Raw genomic sequence first — 22,284 nt, forward strand, 5'->3', positions numbered from 1 at the left:
TGGGCAGCCAGACCCAGGAAGGTAGGAAAACAGACTTTGGGAAACCCCAGGGAGGTTTAGGGGCTGAGAAGAGGCGGGAAGTACTTCCCTCTTGGAGATGAGGCAGATGTCCAGAGGAACTACTGCTAGCAGTGAGACTTTTGTGCTTAGCCCCTGACCTCTGAAAGAAAACCTGGGTATCCCTCACTTGGGCTTGCCTTGTGCTTTGGAGGGACAGGTTCTCAAGTCAGTCCTCTGGAAGGTCTATTGGACCTTTCTGCTCAAGGGTCTTTTGGGAAATTATATTATTAAACAGATGAAGAAAGATGTATTTCACACTTTGGGTGAGTCTCATTTTCCTCTGTAGAGACATCTAAATACTGAGGATATGCTTACTTGATGGTCAAGAAGAAGTAGGAGTTTGTATTTCAACCTCTATCCTACACTGAACATTTACCCCATTAGAAGCCGCTCTTTACTGAGGTTCTTTTGAAGGTGCCCCATCATAAAGTCTTGGTCAAAACCCAAAATTTGCCTGTGTTTTTGGTATCATATTTGATCCATGGACCATGGGAGCCTATGAATGAATAGTCTGTCAGCCTACAGAGTATCTTGTATCCTCTAATTATTAAGTCGTTAGTTACTCAAGAACAATTCAGGATGAGTCAATTTTCTGCTACCAGAATGAAAACTAGTGTCCCTCTTTCAGTCCTTAAAACTGTGCATTACTTTTTCTGTTGGTAGCATATGCCCATGTAAAGCCTTTTCTGATGTAGTCATGCTTCATCAGAAGGGCAATCTAAGTTTAAGAGTGTGATCCAGAGTCATTTTCCTTTGTAGTTAAAAAAAAAAAAAAAAAGTATGATTTCTTTTCTAGCTCTTGAAGTTTCTGTGTACTTTACACAAGAAGGAAGAGGAGTTTGTGTTTCATTCTCCATCCCACAATGAGCATTAATCATTAAGATAAAGACTCTTTGGGAGGAAAATAAATCCTGGTTCATGTGGCCAACCCTTTTGTTGTTGAATTATGTATTCTCCTTTTTAAAAGATCAATGACCTTCTCCATGGGTTGTTTCCATTTGGGGAATGAAATAATAAGGCTTTGGAAGCTCCACTCTGTGGTCTCCGATTGTGTGAGTCTGTGGACGTGGAGGATTTATCTCAGAGGGATCCTGATAAACGGTTCTGCTGCCACTCGAACAAACCAGGCAGGACATGTCTCCTGGGGCTCTAGTGGCAAGCAAGAAATAGCTAAAACAGATATAAAATACATCCCCTGATCACTCTGGTCCTACCTGGGTCCCAGGACCAGCCTCGCTTTTGTCCCAGAATTTACTGCTGCTCCCCCTGCCCTCCCCCCGTGGCATCAGGGTGTACTCATATCACCTGTGAGCTTCAACCAGAGGAAAAGCCACCTGCACTAGCAGCATAATTTACTTCCTGTATCACTTCAGCCCAAATGAGACTCAAGGAATGATAATGAAATGATGATTAAATCAGTTGTAAATTTTTTGGGGAAGGAGGATTAGAGAAAAAAATCTGTTATGGTTTTAACATTGTTACTTGTAAATCAGGGGTGTTGTTGAGATATGTTTACAGCACAGGGTCTTGTAGCTTCCAGCCCTCTCTTTGTTGCCATTTAGGAGAAAACAACAGAAATGACCGGGAAGGCAAGGAACAATGGAGAGAAGTCACTATAGCCTGATTCCTTATGCTTTTTTGAATATCTGTTTCTATCTACATTGAACCAAAATATCCCCAATGGCATTGAGCTAACATCTCTCACCCCACTATTCCGTTCTTCATCACGGCATGGCAAATACTTTTCCAACTAGATGTATTTCAAGACTACCACCAAATTAACCACAGAGGCCACGGAATTAATAGAACCTAGGAACTCACAAAGCCCCCAAATATGCCACCAATAACGATTCTGAGGGCAACAGTAAGGTTATTGTCTGGCCTTGGTGAGGTGCCAGTGGGTTTTCCATGATAAACCTGGGAACCAAGCCTTTCTCTCTCTCCCCTTGGCTGGATGTACATCAATCTTGATGAATATGAATTTATAATGCCCAGCTAAGTCCCTGCTGGCACAGACGGGCACACGAGTGCAATATTTACCTACAGATCTCCCCATACTCAACTCACTTACTCTCCTATGGACACACACACACACACACACACACACACACACACACACAGTTTATTCTATAGCGACACATCCTGCCAGTGGCTTCCATAGCACAGAGATGCATTGTCTCTTCAACCCTGGAATCTATACTGGATTTCTTGGTCAACCTAATTCTTGCCGATCTTTCCACTGCACCTAGAGTGGCTAGGCACTCTGACACCTGTGGACTTTGTGGGTCTTGTTTTTGAAACAAAACCAAGCACCACCATGGCCTGCAAATTGCAGAAGTGTCACTAATAAACTGCAAGCCTAGATTTTCCTTTTTTCATCTAAATTAGTACCTGTGTAGGAGAGTAGGCAAAGAACAGTGGTAGGCTGTGATATTTATCGTCTTTTGCTTCTGCTTTCTTTTAGCACTGGACTAACCAAATTCCATGCTGTCTTGCCTCCCACTTCCCTACTTTAGTGAAAACCTGGCAGTTGTCATTTCCTTTATAAAAGAACTGCTTTTCAGTGTTGTTTTTTGTTCCACCTGCTTAGTTTGTAAATGCAAGTGTAGGTTACTCTTAATGCTTGTCTGGAGGTTTTTTGTGATTTGGGAGATGACAAAGGGCATGTTTGACTTGTAGTAGAGAAGAAGAATGGATTAACCCAGTGCATGTATGATCACCCTGCCTCTACATGGGCTCCGCATTCCTATCTGCACAGATTCCTGCCTGTTGACCCGCCACGCACTGTCCTTACAGAAGTACAACTATACTAACTGGTATTGCACATAGCGATTTCCATAGTGGCGATACTTGGAAATCCTTCATATTGCACGTCTCGAGCTAGCCCTCTCCTGGAGGGAGGAGGTCCACGTTGCTTCCCTTTAGGGAAAGTATTTTGCTTCTCCCGATACTCTCTCCTCTTTCCTTCACCTCACCTTCTCAGTGTTCCTGGCCTGGGTGGCTCCCGTTTGCTTACAGATAATAGTATATATACTATATGAATTTTCATTCACAGCTTTGAGATGCTTGTGAGGCTTTCCTGCTTCCCACCCAGCCCAAACCTTGAGATGTTTCACATACTGCTCCTCTGATCAGTGTGACACGGGAGAGCACATGGAAGCCTCATGCCAGTTTGTATAGTGGTACCCTGCTGAACTGCCTACTCTTGAAATAGAGCGAGCTAGAGGTTCGCATTGGCTGCTGGACACACACACAAAGCCAATTAACATGCATGCCAGAAAAAAATTAACCCTTAGAGTACCGCTTCAACATTTTGGTTTAATGGTCTTGAATTTGACCATTGGGTTGGATGATGCATCTTCTCTCAGATCCAAGTCCTGCACGGAAAGTCCACTCTTAGTCTAGCCAGAACATCCACCAGGATCCTCTCCTCCATAGCTGTCTCGAGATGCTCCTGGTCCTTTATTTATTAATCATCTAATGGCTTTAGAAAAGGTCTGAAACACAGCCACTGTGTTTGTGTGAAAATGGGCCCCCCTTCCAATGTACTGGAGGGTGTGGGCCACTGTTTTAGCTTTGGTATGTATCCTCTAGAAGAAAGAAGCCAGTTCTTTAAGGGTTAATCTGAAATTAAGGCATTTGGAGGTCTCCCCTGCTTGTCCGTCCTCCATGGCGTCTGCATGATCCCTTTAGATTCTTAGTACAACTGCTGAATCATGATAAAAATAGCATATATATAATTACAAAAAAAAACAAAAGAACAAAACACTGAATGGAAAGACCCTTGTAGTGCTTGCTGGGTGATCACAGCGGGTAGAAAGACCAAATGTTCTCTTTCGTGAACATTCATTTCGTCCTCTACCCCGGACACCACCTCTTCTCAGCATTGTGGGAGATGGGATGATACTGCCTGTCATTTACCTCTTGATTTTTCTTCTTCCTGTCTAATAGCCCAATAGAATCCTGCCAGAATTTCTACAAAGATTTCACATTACAGATCGACATGGCTTTCAACGTGTTCTTCCTCCTCTACTTTGGCTTGCGGGTGAGTTTACGCAACATCGCTCAGTGTCACAGAGGGGCATGCCAGTGTGGTACCCAGGGATCATCTCCGCCAGCATCTGTGTTTCCGGGAGAGACAACATATCTGCATACTGATTTGCAGTCTGTGAGAGAGCCCTTTCCTTAACTAAGCATGTTCTGGAAGACATATCGGTTTTGTTTCAAGGAGGAGAAAGAAGGATCGAAATAATGTTGATACCTCCACTGGCGAATTGTTTCTCATCCCTCTGTTCAAACATGCATGCATTGTTCCCTTAAAAATTAAATAGGGGAAAAACCCTTTAGCTCTTAAAATTATGTTGAGTGGTGCTCACTTAGGTGAGTCCTGAGAGAGCAGTCGTGAGGGTGAATCAGGGAAGTAGATGGGTAGAGTTTGGGACCTGGAGGTTTATACCAGACCCTGCTTATGAGGGGTGCTGTGCAGAACGTGGCTTGCAGAGATGTGTGCGTGTGTGTGGATGGATGCATACACGTGTGCTTTATTTACAGAGATGTATGCACGTGTGTGGATGGGCACATACACGTGTGCTTTATTTACAGAGATGTATGCACGTGTGTGGACGGGCGCACACACGTGCGCTTTATTTACAGAGATGTATGCACGTGTGTGGACGGGCGCACACACGTGCGCTTTATTTACAGAGATGTATGCACGTGTGTGGACGGGCGCACACGTGCGCTTTATTTACAGAGATGTATGCACGTGTGTGAATGGGCGCATACACGTGTGCTTTGCTTTATTTACAGAGATGTATGCACGTGTGTGGATGGGCGCATACACATGTGCTTTATTTACAGAGATGTATGCATGTGTGTAATGCGTGCATACACGTGTGCTTTATTTACAGAGATGTATGCACGTGTGTGGGTGGGCGCATACACGTGTGTTTTATTTACAGAGATGTATGCACAGGTGTGAATGGGCACATACACGTGTGCTTTATTTACAGTTATATTCACATGAGCCAGTCTGATGGAGATGCTATCCTAAACCTTCCCAATGAAACTATTGGAAACCACAGAAAAATATAGTGCCTGGTCTTTCTCCAAGACTATTATCACATATAGTTAACTTTCTAGAAAATGCTATGTATCTGGCCAAATAAGGATGTGATTGGTGTAGATAAGAGAAGAACCTAACATCTCCCTCCAGATTCCCATGAAAACACAGAATTTACCCTTTGACAAAAGAGTGTAAATCGAATGTCGGCACTGTGCTTCTCATTTGTTTTCTCTCTCATTTCTTCTCTCCCCCAGTTTATTGCAGCCAACGACAAGCTGTGGTTCTGGCTGGAAGTGAACTCTGTAGTAGATTTCTTCACGGTGCCCCCCGTGTTTGTGTCTGTGTACTTAAACAGAAGTTGGCTTGGTAAGTAATCTCTCTTCCCTTCTCCTTCCCAGTTCATTCCTTAGTCTTGGCCGACACGTAGAGTCTACAGTGGCTCAAGGAGCTGGGCTGGCCCCATACAAAGCAGGTTTTATGTATTGGTGTGAACAACTGTCTCGGAGTTCTAAAAGCTGATGGTGGCAGTTCTCTCTGGAGCACTAGCCCAGAAGGATTTGTAGAGTTCATGCTTCAGGTAATGCGGTTTTATCAGTGTTGAAGCCCATTGGTCATCACTGTCACAGCCGAGGCCTCTATGTTCATGGTTCTGTCACTTTTCCCTCAGGAACTTGGAGTTAGGACTGGATAAAGAAGCCCATGAGAATAAGGCCACCTTTCCGAGTGGCTGGTTCAGGTGCCTGAGAGGCCTGCCCTCCAGGTTAGCGTCTGTCTGCGTCTCGGTTGTATGAAGAGTAAATCGTGCGTGGTCTGTTTATAGTTACTAGGTTCTTTGTGGGCCAGAGAGAGGTGAAGCTTCTCGAGTCACCTATCCTTGGTCACCTGACAGGAGGCCAAGCTCTCTCCCTGTGTTAAGGGAAGAGGTGTTTCTGGTGCCCTGCTTGGCGAGTCACTTTCTGTATCTGCTCCACAGGTGCTTCCTGTAGCGGGACTGGGACAATTTGGTGGGGAACGTAACTTGCTCAGAGCATGGTCATGGCAGCCAAGGGCTTAGAGAGATATCTTCAAGTTTCTTTTTGCTGTGTTGATTATTTTTCTCCTTGAATTCGGAGTGTTCCTGCTGCCCTGGGGTCTACTGGGGAAGAAGGAAGGATGAGACAGGAATCAGAGGACTATTTGTGGGTTTCTTCTGTGATGACTTTTAGGACTTTTGGCTTTATTATTATTAATATTATTATTATTATTAAGACAGGGTCTCACTCTGTCACCCAGGGTGGAGTGCAGTGGCATCATCATAGCTCACTGCAACCTCAAACTCCTGGGCTCAAGAGATCGTCCTGCCTCAGCTTCCCAGGTAGCTGGGATGATAGGCAGGTACCACCGTGCCCAGCTAATTTTCCTCTCCTTTTTAGGTGTTTGGCCAATTTCTTTCTATTTTCAGTAGAGACGGGGTCTCGCTCTTGCTCAGGCTGGTCTCGAACTCCTGAGCTCAAGCAATCCTCCCGCCTCAGCCTCCCAGAGTGCTAGGATTACAGGCATGAGCCACAGCTCCTGGCATGTCATAATTATTTTGAAAGTAATATGTATATGTTGTAATCAGTGAAAACATTCAAAGATGTACAAAGAAAATATTAATCATCTCTTCCCCTTGCATCCTTCACTGACTTCCCCCTGAGCTGCCCAATGTTAACAGGCTTCCCCATCTTTCATGCTCATTCTACCGCAAACACAGATGTGCACATACAATGGTATTTTAGAGGTCGTGGTTTTATACAAGAAATTATATCAAATAATTACATTGCACTGCAGTTTGGCTTTCTGACTAATACATGATGGACATCCCTTCAGCTCTGTAATAATGCATTTTATAACAGTTGCTTAAAATTCCATAATTTCTTGGCTGCATGGTATATTCAGCCATAACCCTAATGATGGACCACCTGAATGTTTTCCTTTTCCTTTTTTTGCCACTATAAACAATGGTGTAATAAACAGTCTCATCCATATATCTGTGCAATTCTATTTCTATAGATAGTTCCAGGTTCCGGGAAGAGAAATTGCTGGATCAAAGAGCATGTGTGTTTTCTTTTGTGAGATATTGATGGATAACTTTCAAAAAAATGTTGTGTCAAGATATGCTTCCACTAACAATCCATTTTGATGCCATTGCTAGCACTGTGGATTTATTATATACCTAGTGTCAAGTATTTTAAAAAATAAGCATCTTGTTTATATAATGTAAGTGGTAATCACATGTGAGTGTATATGTGTGTATGCATCCATATCCCATAAGCATTCCATTTGCTACTAGTATTCTCATTAGAATTGTATTCTCTTGCTCAGTGGAAAAATTTTCATTGTTGACCTGAGGTGTTCTTGCTTAGCCTGGGTTTTCTAGGCTTAGTGTGATGAGGCCATGACAGCCACACACAAATCTGAGACGTGTCCTGAGTGTAGGGAACATGTGCCTGGGTGCCAAGGGTCCCCACTTCCTCAGCTGAGCTATTAACCGGCTTTGTGACCTAGGAACTCACTTTTCTTCACTCAGCCCGTTGTTTTTCATCTGTAAAATAGCGGTTGGGCTAGATGATCTCTAAGGTTCATTTAGCTTAGAAAGTCTTTAAGACTCTTGAGTCATTATTAGAAAATTTGGGATCTGGGTCATTCGGCCAGACTGGGAAGTTAGTGAAATTAAATCACCAGCAACCCTGAGTGAAAATTAGGGACCAGCTGTTAACTGGGGCCCTTTTAAAAACATCCTATTGCTAAGAGTCCAAACACATACCCATGTTCACGTAGGGAAATAGAGAAGGAAGGGAGGGATCTGCCTTCTTTGCCTCGCTATGCTTAATTATTCCATACACTTGAACAAGAACTTTGTTTTTCTTTTTTAATTTTTAAAATTATATTTATTTATTTATCTGTCAAGTACAGTGTTTGACTTTCAATGAATAACCACTTTGCTTTTCTGGATCCTCAGTTTTCCCATCTGAAAAATGGGGGTTTTTGGTGAAATTGCATTCCAGTCCTCACATTTCCTGAACCTGAATTTTGTCCTGGGTGTCCATTCTCTCTCAGTCCCCTGTGGTGCTGGATGATTGAAGGGCTCCCTCATAACTGTGGTGGAGACCTCCTTTTCTGCAGTGAGCAGATCCTGCCCCACGTAGAGGTGTGGAACCCAGTCTCCGTGTTGTGAGTGACATGTTCTCTAAAATGTCTTAGTGTCAGGAGTTCTTGGATGCTTTGAAATCCATCACCTTTGTGTGGATGATGTCATCTTGATTTTTGGAGACACGTTCTGATCTAGTGAAAAATCTATGGGAGTAAAAACAGAAAAGGGGGAGGAAAAATAATAGAAAGGGAAATAGAAAAGTTCAACTGAATTTCTAACGGGATACGTCTTTGCCTCAACTATGATTGCTTTTAAAAAGAAAGGTGCTTTATTTAATGTGCTTCAATGTGTTCATTAATTGAACAATATTTATCGAGCACCTACTATGTGCCAGGCATCATTCCAGATGGTTGGGAAACAACAGTGAAGAAAATAGGCAAAGACTCTTTTCTTCTTATGTTGCAGTGTGAGGAAAACAATAAATAAGGAAATGCGATAGCATGTTAGGAAGCCTAAGTGCTACTGAAATCGAAAACAGACCAATAACCTTTGGACCATGAAACAATAACAATAAAATTATCCTCTCTCCTCTTGCAGGAGAAAACACCTTTCATGAAATGCTTTTGGTTCTTTGGTAACTAATCTTCTTGGGTGAGATCCCAAACTGATCTGCCTGTTTTGGAAGAGAATTTGGTAAAATAATATTTCAAGAAAGTCCTCGTCTGATTTAATACATGGGCTCCTACGTCGTGAAACAATTTTTGCAGTGATGAGCTGCCAGAGAGAAAATGAACATTCCCGTGAGGTATGGCTTATGAGAGGGAAGGAATGATCTCATTAAATAAAGGCATTTTGGCAGTGCTGCCCTTCTGCTGGAAAATGGAAGGGCGCTGCCTTTACTGGCTGAGGTTCGGGAGAAGACGCAGGAACCTGCGGTCTATCCCAGTTCCCCTGCGCGAACGTCCTGGGCCCTGCTGTGGGTGTAGGGCTGTGCTGTAGCTGGCACCGTGGGGGAGAAACCAGAGTGCTCGCAGGGCCCCTGCCCTTGCCTTTCGCAGGGCACTGCCACACTGTGCTTGATTCTTATCGTTAACACACAGTTGCATGTTATATAGTACAGATCATCTTAGTGCACTTAACAACGTATTCATAGCACTAATATGTATTCAGGTCCTACTGTGCCCTGGGCCCTCTGCTAAGCCCCTCACATACACAAACTCAATCTCAGAGCAAACCTGTGAGGTAGGAATTCTTATTTCCCCCATTTACAGATGAGGAAACTGAGGGTCAGAGAGGTTAACTCTCTTGTCCAAGGTCACACAGCCTGGGTGTGGCGGAAGGGGCAGTTTACCCCAGGTTTGGTCTGACTTCATGTGCACACGCTTCCTCTGCTCTTCTACCTCTGTCCTTACCCTTGAATGATTTGGGGTGTTGAGGCTGGGTTGGGAATGACGGAGCTGACTTTGCTGCTTTGTGTTGGCACCCCTCCATCTGTTCTTATTCATAGGGAGGGGAAGAGATCTTATTTAAGACTACGCATTCTCACGTCTCCTCTTTCCCACTGCTTCCTGCCCACTTCCAGTTTCTCAAAATGCCGTGAGGACCAGGAAACACAGCGAGCCTGGTGTCTCCCACATCCCAGTGTACCTCAGCAGCTTCGGGGTCTGACCTGCTCCCCTAGGAGAGAGAGAATGGGGCTCCTGCACGTCCTCGGTTGATCCACAGTGGATCAGAGCCCAGCTCTGCTTCCAACCAACTCAATTCACATCTTAGCTCGGCCACTTGCTAAGGGGACTCTCAGAGCGAGATCATTTTACCTGTCTCAGGCTCAGTTTTCTTACCCGTACAATGGGGGCAATAATAGTACCCACCTCATAGGGATTCAGTGAGGAAATGTGCGTAAAGCACCACGTACACAGGACCAGCTTAAGGCACAGAAGCCACGATCATCCCTGGCTTCTCTTTCGAACCTGCCTGTCATATTTTATTGCACCAGAGGAGAAAACAAACCAGAATGGAACCAAAAATAAGGCAGTGGGATGTGAGGACATCCACGTCGGCAGGCAGCAAGTTGCTGCTTATTTTAATTCCTGTTCCCACACACCAACTTATTCATTTTTGTTTCCCTTACAAATTCCTTATCCTACCTCACTAAAATAAATGCACCTTGAAATGAGAGATGTGTCTTATTTTGAGACTCGAATAACACGCTCTGGAGAGAACTCATTTGTCTGTCTGTCTCCTTCTTTTGGGAAGCGTAGCCCCACGGTAGGTCAATGTCCTGTGCTTCCTTTGTTTGTTTGTATGGTTTTCTTGAGGGTAATCTTGTGTGGTTAAAAGAAGAGATTAGGGAAAAAGTAATAACAAACTCACCAGCCCATTGTCTAAGCCATTTTTATTGAACATGCAATGTGTGCCCAGTGTGGGTAAGAGGGACACAGGCCTGGTCACCCTGTTTCCTAGCTGTCCTGCGATTTCCGACATCGTCTCCTCTTCTCTGACTGATGAGGTCAGGGTATGGCAAGGAGCCTTCGTCATTGGAACCGCGACTGGAAAACCGTAAACCTGGTTCTGTTGTCCCTGTCAGAGCTGGCTTTAGACGGCGGACCTTAAAACCTTCAGCAAACTCTGCCAGAAAACAGAAAACTCTGCTCAAAAATAGCAAAATGAGTCAGTGCCCAATCAGGGCAATTAAAATGATTGAGGGTATCTTATTTATAAATCTACGCCTGAGCAACCCCTTTTTGTGTCAGAAGGTGATAAAACAGGATTATGAAAAAAAGTACAGGTCCTTAAAAACAACAACAGCAAAAGGACAAAACAGAGTTCCTGTTGGAGCCCAACGTTGCAATCTAGCTTGGGAACCGAAATAAACACACATGCAGCGACAGCAGGTAACAGCAGCCGCTGTGTAATTAAGTCCGAAATTGCGAGGTTCGGGCTGTAAAGGCCGTGGGAGTTCAGAGGACAGAGCGCTCCCGTGGGCGGGAGGACGCCAGGAGGCTTCTGCGAGAGGCTGGGGCCGGCTGAGGCTGGCGTGACGGGCTCAGACAGGCCGACGGGGAGGAAGCAGACGTTCCCGAGGGAGAGAAGCCTCGCGTGTGTGGAGCGTGGCAAGCACCCGCCGATGATGACACCATCCGAGATAAGAAAGAGGCCTGGCCGGGCACCGAGCACTAGCCTCACAACCCCGCAAGATGGGTGTGGTAGTTTCTATTGCCGCAGTAACGCGTCACCACAAACATCACGCCTTAAAATAACACGGGTGTGTTGTCTTCCGGTTCCATAGGTTAGAAGTCCAACGTGGGTCTTCTCTCTGGGCTAAGAGAAAGGCATCTTCTGGACTGTGCTCCTTGCTGGAGGCTGTAGGGAAGGTTCCATTCCCTTGCCTTTTCCAGCTTGTAGACACCGCCTGCATGCCTTGGCTCATGGCCCCGGCTTCCACCCTCAAAGCCGGCAGCAGTGGGGGTGTCCCCACCTCGTGTCCCTCTGATCTTGCGTTCTGTTGTCTCCTCTCTCTCACTGTCCTTTTCTGCCTCCCTCTTCTACTTTTAAGGCCCCCTGTGATCCCAGGATAGTCTCCCCATCTTGAGGTCAGCTGACAGGCAACCTTAACGTGTCTGCTGCTGTAGTGGTCCTTTGCTGTGTAACCATGTGCATGGGAAACTTCTGGGGGGGGGCATTGCTCTGCCTACCTAAAGGGGTATTACTGTCATTCCCATTTTGCCAAAGAGGAAGCTGAGGCTCAGAGGGGTTAAGTGACTTGCCCAAGGTCATGGAGCCCAGAAGAGTTAGCGCTGGGATCCGTACCCCCGTGCAGATCTGCCGGAGCGTAGCATTTTGGAACACAAAAGCTCCAGCGGCCACTCAGGGTGGGGGACCTTGCTTCATTGTGGCTGTCCATCCTGTTGTGGAGCGAGACCCTTGGGGAGAGCCCCACTGAAGGCTGAGACCCTCCCCCAGTGCTCACTTCCACGTAGTGAATTTTTTCTTTTCACAGGACAGATAAATCACTAGACAGACTCACCTGTTATTGTTCTTAAGCAGCTTACGCTGAGGTTTGGGCGTCCCTTCCTGTGGCTGTGGCAACTCAGGGGAATATGGCAGGTCTGCATGTCCTCCACTTAAAAGCCCTGTTTTCTTAAGAATCATGCTTTCTTGCTCTTTTGGAGTTTACAGAGAAATGAGAATTAAGAGTACCAAATGAGGCAAAAGAGTTGTCATGGTACACCACCCTTTTCCTAAAGAAGTGGTGTGTGAGGTCAGGATGCCACTTTCCCCTTTTAATTGTCGCCCTATCAGGGGCTTGGCTGAAGTCTCAGGCGTCTCTGGTGTCCATCTGCTTCAGTACAGTGCCTGGCCCAAGGCCATCCCCTTGGCTGAAGAACCTCACTTTTGGGGAGGTCAGGATGGTTTGGGTAATGTCTGCACCTCATGTTGACCAGCCTCTGCACCTGTAAGAATAATCGAGGATGGAAGCTTTGCACTGGTTTCAGTTTCCTGACATCAGTAATTTTCAGTGCGTTGAGATTTAAACAAACAAACAAAAACAGTGTGGTTTGGCCAGAGAGTGGAGGCAGCCACGGGCCCCGGCCTCTCCTTCCCTATACTTCCCACCCCAGCCCCATCAGGCTGCTGGTGGCATCTTTCTTGTTGCCTCTTCCCCGTGCCTGGTCATGAGAAAGTTTCTGTGCCCTGCTGCGGGTTGTCATCTGTCTCCCCAGGGAGGCACCGCTATAGCACCATCTCCTGTGTGAGGCTTTCCCATTCTCGTCCCACTGGAACGAATTCTCTCTGACCTTTTTCGTTTGCTCTTATGATTAGCGCTGTAGGAGCAGCGTAAACAGTCTGCTTTGTACTTTCAGGTAATAATGTAAGTTCCATGGTGGCAACATAGCAGGGACCTTGGCCGCCTTGCTTTTTTGGCTGTGTCCCTAGTACCTGGAGCAGTGCCTGGCATGTAGTTCGTGCTTGTTGAATGAATGTCTTCTTACGATAGTGATAGTAATTAACAATTATTGATCGCTTATCAAGAGCAGGCACTGTGCTCAGTATCTCATAGGCATTCTCTGAGTTAATATTCACAGCTCGATGAGTAAATATTCTTAGCCCAATTTTACAAATTAGGAAGCTGAGATTTGGGGGTTAGACAGTTTTCCCAGATGGTAAGTGGCAGATCAGGGCTCATCCCAGCTCAGTCCGATACTACAGCCCATCTTTAAAAATTACCAGACCGATGGTTCCCACAGTGTGGTTCCAGGCTTGGCAGCATCGGCATCGCCCGGGGACTGGTTAGACACGATGGTTCTTAGAACCCAACCCAGACCCAGGAGCAGGAAACTATGTGAGTTGGATCCAGCACCTGTGTCTTAACAAGCACCCCTGGTGACTTGATGCTCACTCAGTGTTGGGAACCGCTGTCCTAGGCTGTGCTGGGATATTGGACTGCATGTTGGAATCTTCCAGAAAGCTTTCGAAACTCTCCATATTCAGGCCAAACCTCTACCGACTAAATGAGTATTTCTGGGTTGGGGGGGCGGTAACCCAGGCTGAGCATTTTTTAATGCCCTCCATTTGTGTCTAAAGTGCAGCAAGGATGAGAACCACTTGTATATATTTTCTAACTGTGAATTTCAAGTTAATTCCTTCTAGAAGAGTGCTTTCTAAACTTCAGCGTCTGTGTGCAGCACGAGGCGCTCTTGTTAGCATGCAATTTCTGATCCAGGAGGTCTGCGGTTAGTTCGGAGATTGGCATTTCTGCAGGTTCCCTGGTGTCACGGATGCTTCTGGTCCGGGCACCACACTTGGAGTAGCAAGGCTTTCCCGTCGTGACTGCTGTGCAATATGGCAGCTGCTCGCCACACTTGGCTGTTTCAATGTAAAGGAATGAAAATTAAATCAGATTAAAAATTCAGTTCCTCCGTCGTACTAGCTGCTTGTCAAGCAGGCAGTAGCTCCATGTAGCTGGTGGCTACAGTGTTGGGCAGCACAAACACAGAACATTCCATTGTTGTAGAACGTTCTATTATTGGACCGTGCTGCTCTAGAATGGGAATCTGTGACAGTGAGCATTGTGACTCTTGCTTTTTGTATGTTTAGGACATTCTTGCATATAGTGGAGCTTAACAAATGTTTTTTGAAGTGATTTTGAGGGAGAGGACCATTGGTGAAAAGTCTGTATCTAAAAAAAGCAAATAACTTTCTTGAACGGATGCTAGAGAAATCACTAAAATCATCATCAAAAGGAGCCCCTCCCACCCCAATGAAATTGAATATACTGAAGGCACCGGAGGCACAGGGCCTGGCTCCGGCTCCAGCCTCTGCTCCAGAACTCCCCAGTCTGCTGATGAAATGGCCTTTTGGGCTCCAGCAGGAAAGGTCTCTGGTTCCCCCTACAGGATGGTCCTGGAGCTTACGGGATTGGCGTGAGGTTAGGTAGCAGAGGGGAGGGCAGCGGATTGGCTCCTGGGCGATGGCAGTTGGAAGTTAGCCTGGTGGTGGTAGGCTCACTTTGAATTCCCGGAAGCTATCTGCCATCTGATGACCTGGCTCAACCACTGTGACCAGGAACCCCCTCTGCCCCCTCCCCCCCGGGGGTTCTCGGGGACGGTGCCCAAGGTCAGGAAGGAAGGGCCCTTGACAGCCCCCAGAGGTCACTGCTCCATGTCATGAGGCAGCTCAACCTTCACCCTTGGACGTCTATGTTTTCTAAAGCCCAAAGCCTTCTAAGTAAACCCCTCCCTGTAGTCTGTGGCTTTATTTAAAATAATAATAATGAAGTAAAGAAAAATGTGATTTTCTTTTTTGGGGCCAGGTGCCTTTAGGGGAGAAAAAGAGAGAGAGAGAGAGAGGGAGAAAGAGAGAGAGAGAGAGAGAGAGAGAGAGAACAGTCCAAAAGAAAAAGTGCTTCTGTAACAAGAATGAGGTTGAATGTGTTTATATTACATATGTGCGTGTATGTATGTATGTGTATATATACATACATGCATACATAATTATCTCAGGTATTCTTCCAAACAGTACAATGAAGTAGATGTCATTTTGAAGCCCATTCTACAGATGGGGAAACTGAGGCTTAGAAAGGTTAAGTAACTTGCTGAGAGTCATGTAGTAAGTGGCATAGCCAGGCTTTGAACCCAGGCATTCTACCTCCAAGGTGCCTGTTCCTTGATATGGGACTGTGCTGGCTGTCAAGCTATAAACTTATCTCGCCATTATATTTACACTTAAAAAAATTCTAACAGTCTTGTCCAATCAGATCAAATGCTAAATGCAGTTTCTTCCCTGTTGCAGTCCCCTGACAAAAAGCCCAGAAACTTCTTAACAGAATTTCACTGGTACGCCCAGGCGAGAAAGGAAATTAAGAAAAGTAACTCAATCCATTTTTTAAAAAATCACATAATACAATTTTTAAAACTTACTAGCCTGCAAATTACTTCCCCCTCCACCCTTTCACCAGTCCCTTCAACTGAGCTGCTTGGCCTATTCTATACAAGTAGCCAAATAAAAACACTCCATGTTCTTCCTGCTAGTCCATCTTAAAATAGCATCATTTTAGAGATGATAAGCTGCTATGGTCCGAATGTGTACGCCCCCAAATTCATATGTTGAAACTGAATCCCAGCGCAGTGGGGTTGGGAGGTGGGGCCTCTGGGCTGTGATTAGGTCCTGAGGGTGGGACCCTCATAAATGGGATCAGTGCCCTTATAAAAGAGCTCGTTCGTCCCTTACTATGTGAGGACACAGGAAGGCACCATCCATGAAGCACAGAACAAGCCCTCACTAGACACTGACTCTGTTGGCAGCTCGATTCTTTGACATCCCAGCCTCTAGAACTGTAAGCAGTACGTCGCTGTTGTTTATAAATTAGCCAGTCTAAGGCATTTTGTGATAGCAGCTCAAATGTAATAAATCATGGGGCTCTACTCTTTGTCTGAGCTTTTTTTTCTTCCTTCCTTCCTTTCTTTGTCCTTTCTTCCTCTTTTTGAAGGAGGGGAGAACTCAGAAGCACCATGCACCTTAGGAATAGCATTGAGACGGAATTGTAGTAGAGTGGCAAGAAAAATGAACTCATTATTAAGTTCTGTCCCTGTGTTTGGGCTCTGAAGAAGGCACCCCAAGTAAAGTGCAATGCTAAAAACTTGGATATATTTCAGGGAGCTCATTGTCTTTCTAGTAGCTGCTGTAGCTGCAACTGCTTCTAGAAAAATTACACCTCTCTAAGAGATTTCCAATTGTGTTCCCTTGATATTGCTTTGTCAGGGACACGCTTTAAATAAGTGGACCTCCGTAGGTAGCAGAGATTCTAAATCCTCATTGACTTGCACGGCTCTGTTATATGCCAAATTGGAAATAACACCCTGAAATGAATGTCTTCAAGGAACAAATTCAGCAGTAGGTTTTCATAGATGCCAAAACCTCCCCAGATGGCTGTACTTCATCTGGGGTATTATTGGAACAGCCTCCTCGGGCAACCTAAATCTCTAAGACCGGACGCGTATTTACCTTCGCCTCATCTTCAAGAAATAGATGCTTTGATTCTTTTCCACGGGTTCAGGGCCATGATGGATCGACCTGGCTAGCAGATAAGGTGGGGAGAAAATGAACACCAGGAAGCAGCTCAGAGACACTCCTGCTCTGCTCAGCTGAACTCCTACCGTATGCAAATCGCTAGTTCCCAGGAGTGACCCAAAGATGGGGAAAACAGATCTTGCCTTTGTAAGAGGTTGATAATGTAATCGGGTATGTACTCCATAAAGAAGAGCAATAAGTTTATAGGAATTTAGAGGAGGAACAGATGGAGGAAAGTTGGCCGTCCCAGCCTGAAGTAGATTTCAGGTATCTGAAAAGTAAACATATTCCTCCTAGAATATGCTACTCAAGGTGTGGTCTGCAGGCCAGCACATGACCTGGGAGCTTAATTTAAAGAAACGGAAAATTTCAAGCCCAACCTCAAACCTGGAGATTCTCTGGAAAATGGGGCTGGGGGGCTCTGTTTTAACAAACCCTCCAGGTGATTCTTACCTAGGCTAAAGTGACCTTGGCAGTGTATTGGACTCACCTGGGAACTCTGGCGCCTCCTCCTAGCTAGACTGTACTTCAGACCAAGGACATCAGAGTGGGGTAGAACTCGGCTACCAAAATGTTTTAAAGTTCGCTGAATAATTTCAACAAGCAGCCAGGGTTGAGAAGCCTGCATGGTGGTGGTTCTTAAACCAGAGGAACCTGAGAAAAAAGACACGCAAAAAATTTAAGCCCCTTCCCAAATCTGGTTGTGATTAAGGACAGTTGCTTTGGAGCATGAACACTACGTATTCTAGATAGACCAGTGGTTCTCAAACTAGGTACTTCACATTGACCTGGAGTACTGGTTAAAACACAGATTTTTGGGTTTCATCTCTAAAGTTGTGGATTCAGTACATCTGGGTCGGGGCCTGAGGATTCACGTCGCTAGCAAGTTCCCAGGTGATGCTGCTGCCGATCTGGGGGCCACACTTTGAGATCTGTGAGTCTAGCCTAGCACAAGGCTGAGCTTGAATTCTAGTAGAGGCTGCCATGCTAGTTTCCAAGATTCTGGTATTCCAGCCAAGCTTGCTATTTTTATGCTCCAAAATACCAGTATTTTTATTGACGCGATCCTTTATTTCAGTATGTTTTTGAAATTAAAATCTGAATCATTTACACCTTGAGATATACCCACCATATTATATTCTATATTATAATTTCAACTTGAACAAAGAAACCCGCTTTAGAAAGGCTTCTCATCTCCCATTTGTAATCCCCTTCTAAGGTATTCCGAGTCCTTGGTTCCTAGTGAGAGCTAGTGCCTCTGCTTGTTTTTATTAGTCATGAATTTTTTCTCCAGAGCCAGTTTGACTGGTATCTCTTCCTGAACTCCCTGAAATTGGGATAGGGTCAGTTCATTAAGGAAGCTAGGAAGAGGGTGTGCTGGAGATTAGGGAAGGAGAGGGGAGGAGGGAGGTCCCCAGGTCCAAATCCCGTCCCTTCCCTGGAGCCTGATCTCCCTTCCCCTAGGGATACAGTCCCTCAGCTCACTCTTCCAGGGAAGGACTCTCTTAGGGCCCCAACCCTTTGCACCCCCAGGATAAATTATTACAACAAACCTGTCCTGGTCATCTCACCTGCAAACACTGAGATGTCCAGGCCTGGACCCAAGCCTGCCTACAAGAATAAGAACAGGTGATGGGTGGTGAGCAGATCCCCACTTTTCATAAGACATGTGATCTAATGATCACTTGAAATAAATGACAAACACGAGTATGGTGCCACTTTGCTCCCATGTCACAATCACTAAATTCAACTTCTCTCTTTAAGGCCAGACAGGAATTTAGCATCCCAGCTCACAAGGGGCACCATTAACTTATTATTTCCTGGGTGGATTGCAAAAATCTCTGGCCAAAATGGGGACTCAGCAAATGCTTTCTTTTTGTAAAAACTCAGTCTCACAGTCTTTGTCCTTGGTATTCTCACCCTGCTTCCCTTCCCTTTCACCCCGTTGTCTGTCTTTCTGTGAATTTCTCCCCTCTTGACTCTAGCCAGACTACTTACCAGCCACTCCCTCCCCAATCTCAGATAGATTCCATCTCCATGACTTTGATAGTTCCTTGTCTAGCAGGTGCTCAGACATCCTCTCTGCTTACCTGAACTCAACCATTTAGGATCTTGCCTCTTCTGAAACCACTATTATCCGAACCACTCTTGTGATCATAGGTGGTCTTCTGATGTGGCTGTATTTTTTTAAGTAATGTATATATCCTGGCCTATCAACTAGATCAGGAATTGGCCAATCCGGCCTGCTGCTTGATTTTGTAAATAAAGTTTTATTGGAACTCAGCCATGCCCATTTATTCACATATTGTCTATGGCAATGAGACAGAGACTGTAGGACCCACAAAGCCTAAAATAGTTACTCTCTTGCTCTTTTAGAGAGAGTTTGCTGATCCCTGGTCTAGACACAGCAGCTATGTTATATGTCATTAAATACAAAATGTCTGATTTCAAATCAAAAGTTTAGTTTATTATATCTCAAACAAGAAGCAGTACAATTGACCAAAGTATGTGCTTAAAGTAGCAACACAGTTTTGCCATCTTAATGGTAACTTGATTATGCCAGCAGTAGAGAAGCCTGGAGAGTGAGTGGTGATGAAATCGTGAAAGGCCTTTTCCACAGCTTATTGAGAATTGAATATTTTTCCTTGCAAGAAGTGGTCCAAAGCCTGGAAGAAGTGGTAGTCAGTTGGTGCAAGGTCTGGTGAATATGGTGGATGACAGAGAGTTTCCAAGTCCAGCCTATGTAGTTTAAGCAGCATTGTTTATGCGACATGTGGTCTTGCAAGAGGATCGGTCTATCTCTATTGACCAATCTCGGCTGCGTAATCTCAAGCATCCTCATCATTTCATCTAGGCATTTGCAGTAGACATCCGCTGTAATTGATTGACCAGTTTTCATGAAGCTGTAGTGGATAATACCAGCACTGGACTATCAAACAGACACCATCAGCTTTTTTTGATGAATATTCAGTTTTGTACTGTGTTTCAGCACTTCATCTTTATCCAACCATTGTGCCAAACATTTGCGATTGTCAAAAAGAGTCATTTTTCATCACACAGAACAATACGGTGTAGAAATAGTTTGCCTTTTTGTCGTGACAGCAAAGAAAGGCAAGCTCTGAGATGATTCCTCTTCTGATGCTCATTTAATCCATGCGGTACCCTTCTACCCAGCTTCTTTACCTTGCCCATTTAATTCAAATGGTCCAATATTGTTGGAATAGTAACGTCAAACCTTGCTGCTAAGTCACACGTAGGTTGAGATGGATTCGCTTCCAGCTCATAATTATCCACCTTGGTCTCAGGTTGCCCATGTGGCTCATTTCAAGATTAAAATCACCAGAACAGAACTTCTCAAACCATCAACGTACTGTGTGTTTGTTAGCCACATCCTTCCCAAATACTTCATTGATATTTTGAGCTGTCTGCACTGCATTGGTTCCACAACAGAACTCATATTAAAAAATAACATGAATTTTTGACTTATCCATGGTTTCACAACAATTGCTTTAAAAAAAAATTTGAAAGATAGTCACAGCCAAAACATGAGTTTGAAAGAATGAGGATGTACTTTCACAATAAAAAAACCAAAAAACAATAAGTGTCAAAGTGAAACGTCAGAGATATCAATTGTCAAACTTAGTACTTAAGGAAATTGGACATTCCATACTTAATAACCTAATATATTCTTTAATAACCTAATATATTCTAAATATCTGGCATGATGTTTTGCATATAGTAGCTACAATTCAGTTTTGATAATCCAGGCATGAACTTTCCTCTGAAATCATTAGAAAAATAATAGTAATAAAATAAAAACTTATTTTTGCTGTTATTATTATAGCTACCCCATACAGTCATGTGCTATATAATGACATTTCAGTCAGCAACAGATTGCATATACTATGGTGGTTCCATAAGATTATAGTACCATATTTCTACTGTATCATTTTAATGTTTAGATATGTTTGTATATGCAAATACTTACTGTTGTGTTACGGTTGTGTACAGTATTATGCTGGTACAGGTTGCCTAGGAGCAATAGGCTAAACCATATAGCCTAGGTGTGTAGCAGGCTACGCCATCTGGACTTGTGTGTAAGTATGCTCTATGATGTTTGCACAGTGATGAAATTGCCTAAGAACATATTTCTCAGAAAGCATTTCTGTCATTAAGCGACGCATGTCTGTATTTTGTGGCAGATATTGGACTAAGCTTATCTCATTTAATTTTCTTACCAGCCCTAAAACATAGGTAGAAGCATCTGCAAGTTGGAGAGGTGAACTGTCTTACTAGGTATATGACTTCAGCAAGTGATACAGCAAGAATTTCAACTCAGGTCTTTGTAATCTCAGAGCCTGAGTTTTAATTACTGCATACTCACTGTTTAGTACTAGTCCTTACATACGATGAGAGATGGAAATCTTCAAAACCCCTATCAATGAGAGGAGACGTGTGAACAAAGCTGGCCTGTGTTTTAAACAGGCTGAGACCAGGATGAAGGAAGTGACCCTCCAAGTAAGGGCCTCCTTAAATGTGGTTCCCTGCATCCCTCACTGTGCTGCCTAGTCTCAGCCCCGGTTAAGAAACTCCATAAATCTTGCCACTTTTATTATTATCATCATCACCATTATTATCATTATTTGCTCAATAAACCTTAAAGCAGTGTAATGTGTTAGTTGCTGTGCTAGGCTTGGAGTTTAAACTAAATAAGATATTTTTGCCTGGCTGTGGGAAAGATGAGTCTGTAACCCAAGGTTACAAACCCAAATGTTTACAGCAACAGGAGGATAACATGTGGGTGAGCCGGCCAGGTGGAGTTTGCCTCTAGCAGGAGAGGGAATGCCTCTCTTAAAAGGGAGGCTGTTTCATAAAAAAGAATGAAATCCTGTCATTTGCAGTAACATGGGTAGAACTGGAGGTCATTATGTTAAGTAAATAAGCCAGTCACAGAAAGGCAAATATTTCATGTTCTCCCCCATAGGTGAGAGCTAAAAAAGTAGATCTCATGAAGCTAGAAAGTAGATTGGTGGTTACCGGAGACCAGGAAGGGTGGCAGGAAGGGGGAGATTGATTAATGGGTACAAATATACACTTAGACGAAATAGGTCCTGGCGTTTGATAGATCAGTAGGGTGACTGTCGTTAACATGAATCGACTGTACATTTCAAAATAGCAAGAAGAGAATAATTTGAATGTTCCTAGTGTAAAGAAAAGATAAATATTTAAGGTGATGGATATCCCAAATACCCTGATTTGATTATATGAATGTATCAAATTAGCACCTGTACCTGGAAAATACGTATACCCAATATGTATCAATAATTTTAAAAAATGGAGGCTATTGATCAGCCTTTGGCTGAGTCTTGCTGTATTGGCGCCTTCTGAATGTTCAGTACCAGCACCTCCTTCTTCTCCTTCCTTTCCTCTCCCTCTTCCTCTTCCTCCAAATCTATTATTTTTGGCCACAGTGACC

The 22,284-nt window shown here is 44.4% G+C and overlaps 1 protein-coding gene across 23 annotated transcripts in view; it reads left to right on the forward strand.

Moving 5' to 3' along the window:
• Positions 1-22,284, forward strand: part of KCNMA1 (potassium channel, calcium activated large conductance subfamily M alpha, member 1) — a 740,417-nt gene that overhangs the window by 420,935 nt on the left and 297,198 nt on the right. For all 23 annotated transcript variants that reach the window (XM_012663330.1, XM_012663323.1, XM_012663335.1 and 20 more), the window contains 2 exons: positions 4,012-4,105; positions 5,380-5,491. In XM_012663330.1, coding sequence (XP_012518784.1) covers positions 4,012-4,105; positions 5,380-5,491 — 206 coding nt within the window. The remainder of the gene's footprint in view (positions 1-4,011; positions 4,106-5,379; positions 5,492-22,284) is intronic.

The sequence above is a fragment of the Propithecus coquereli genome, unplaced genomic scaffold (assembly GCF_000956105.1).
Source record: "Propithecus coquereli isolate 6110/MARCELLA unplaced genomic scaffold, Pcoq_1.0 Scaffold80, whole genome shotgun sequence".
NCBI classification, from domain to species: Eukaryota; Metazoa; Chordata; class Mammalia; order Primates; family Indriidae; genus Propithecus; species Propithecus coquereli.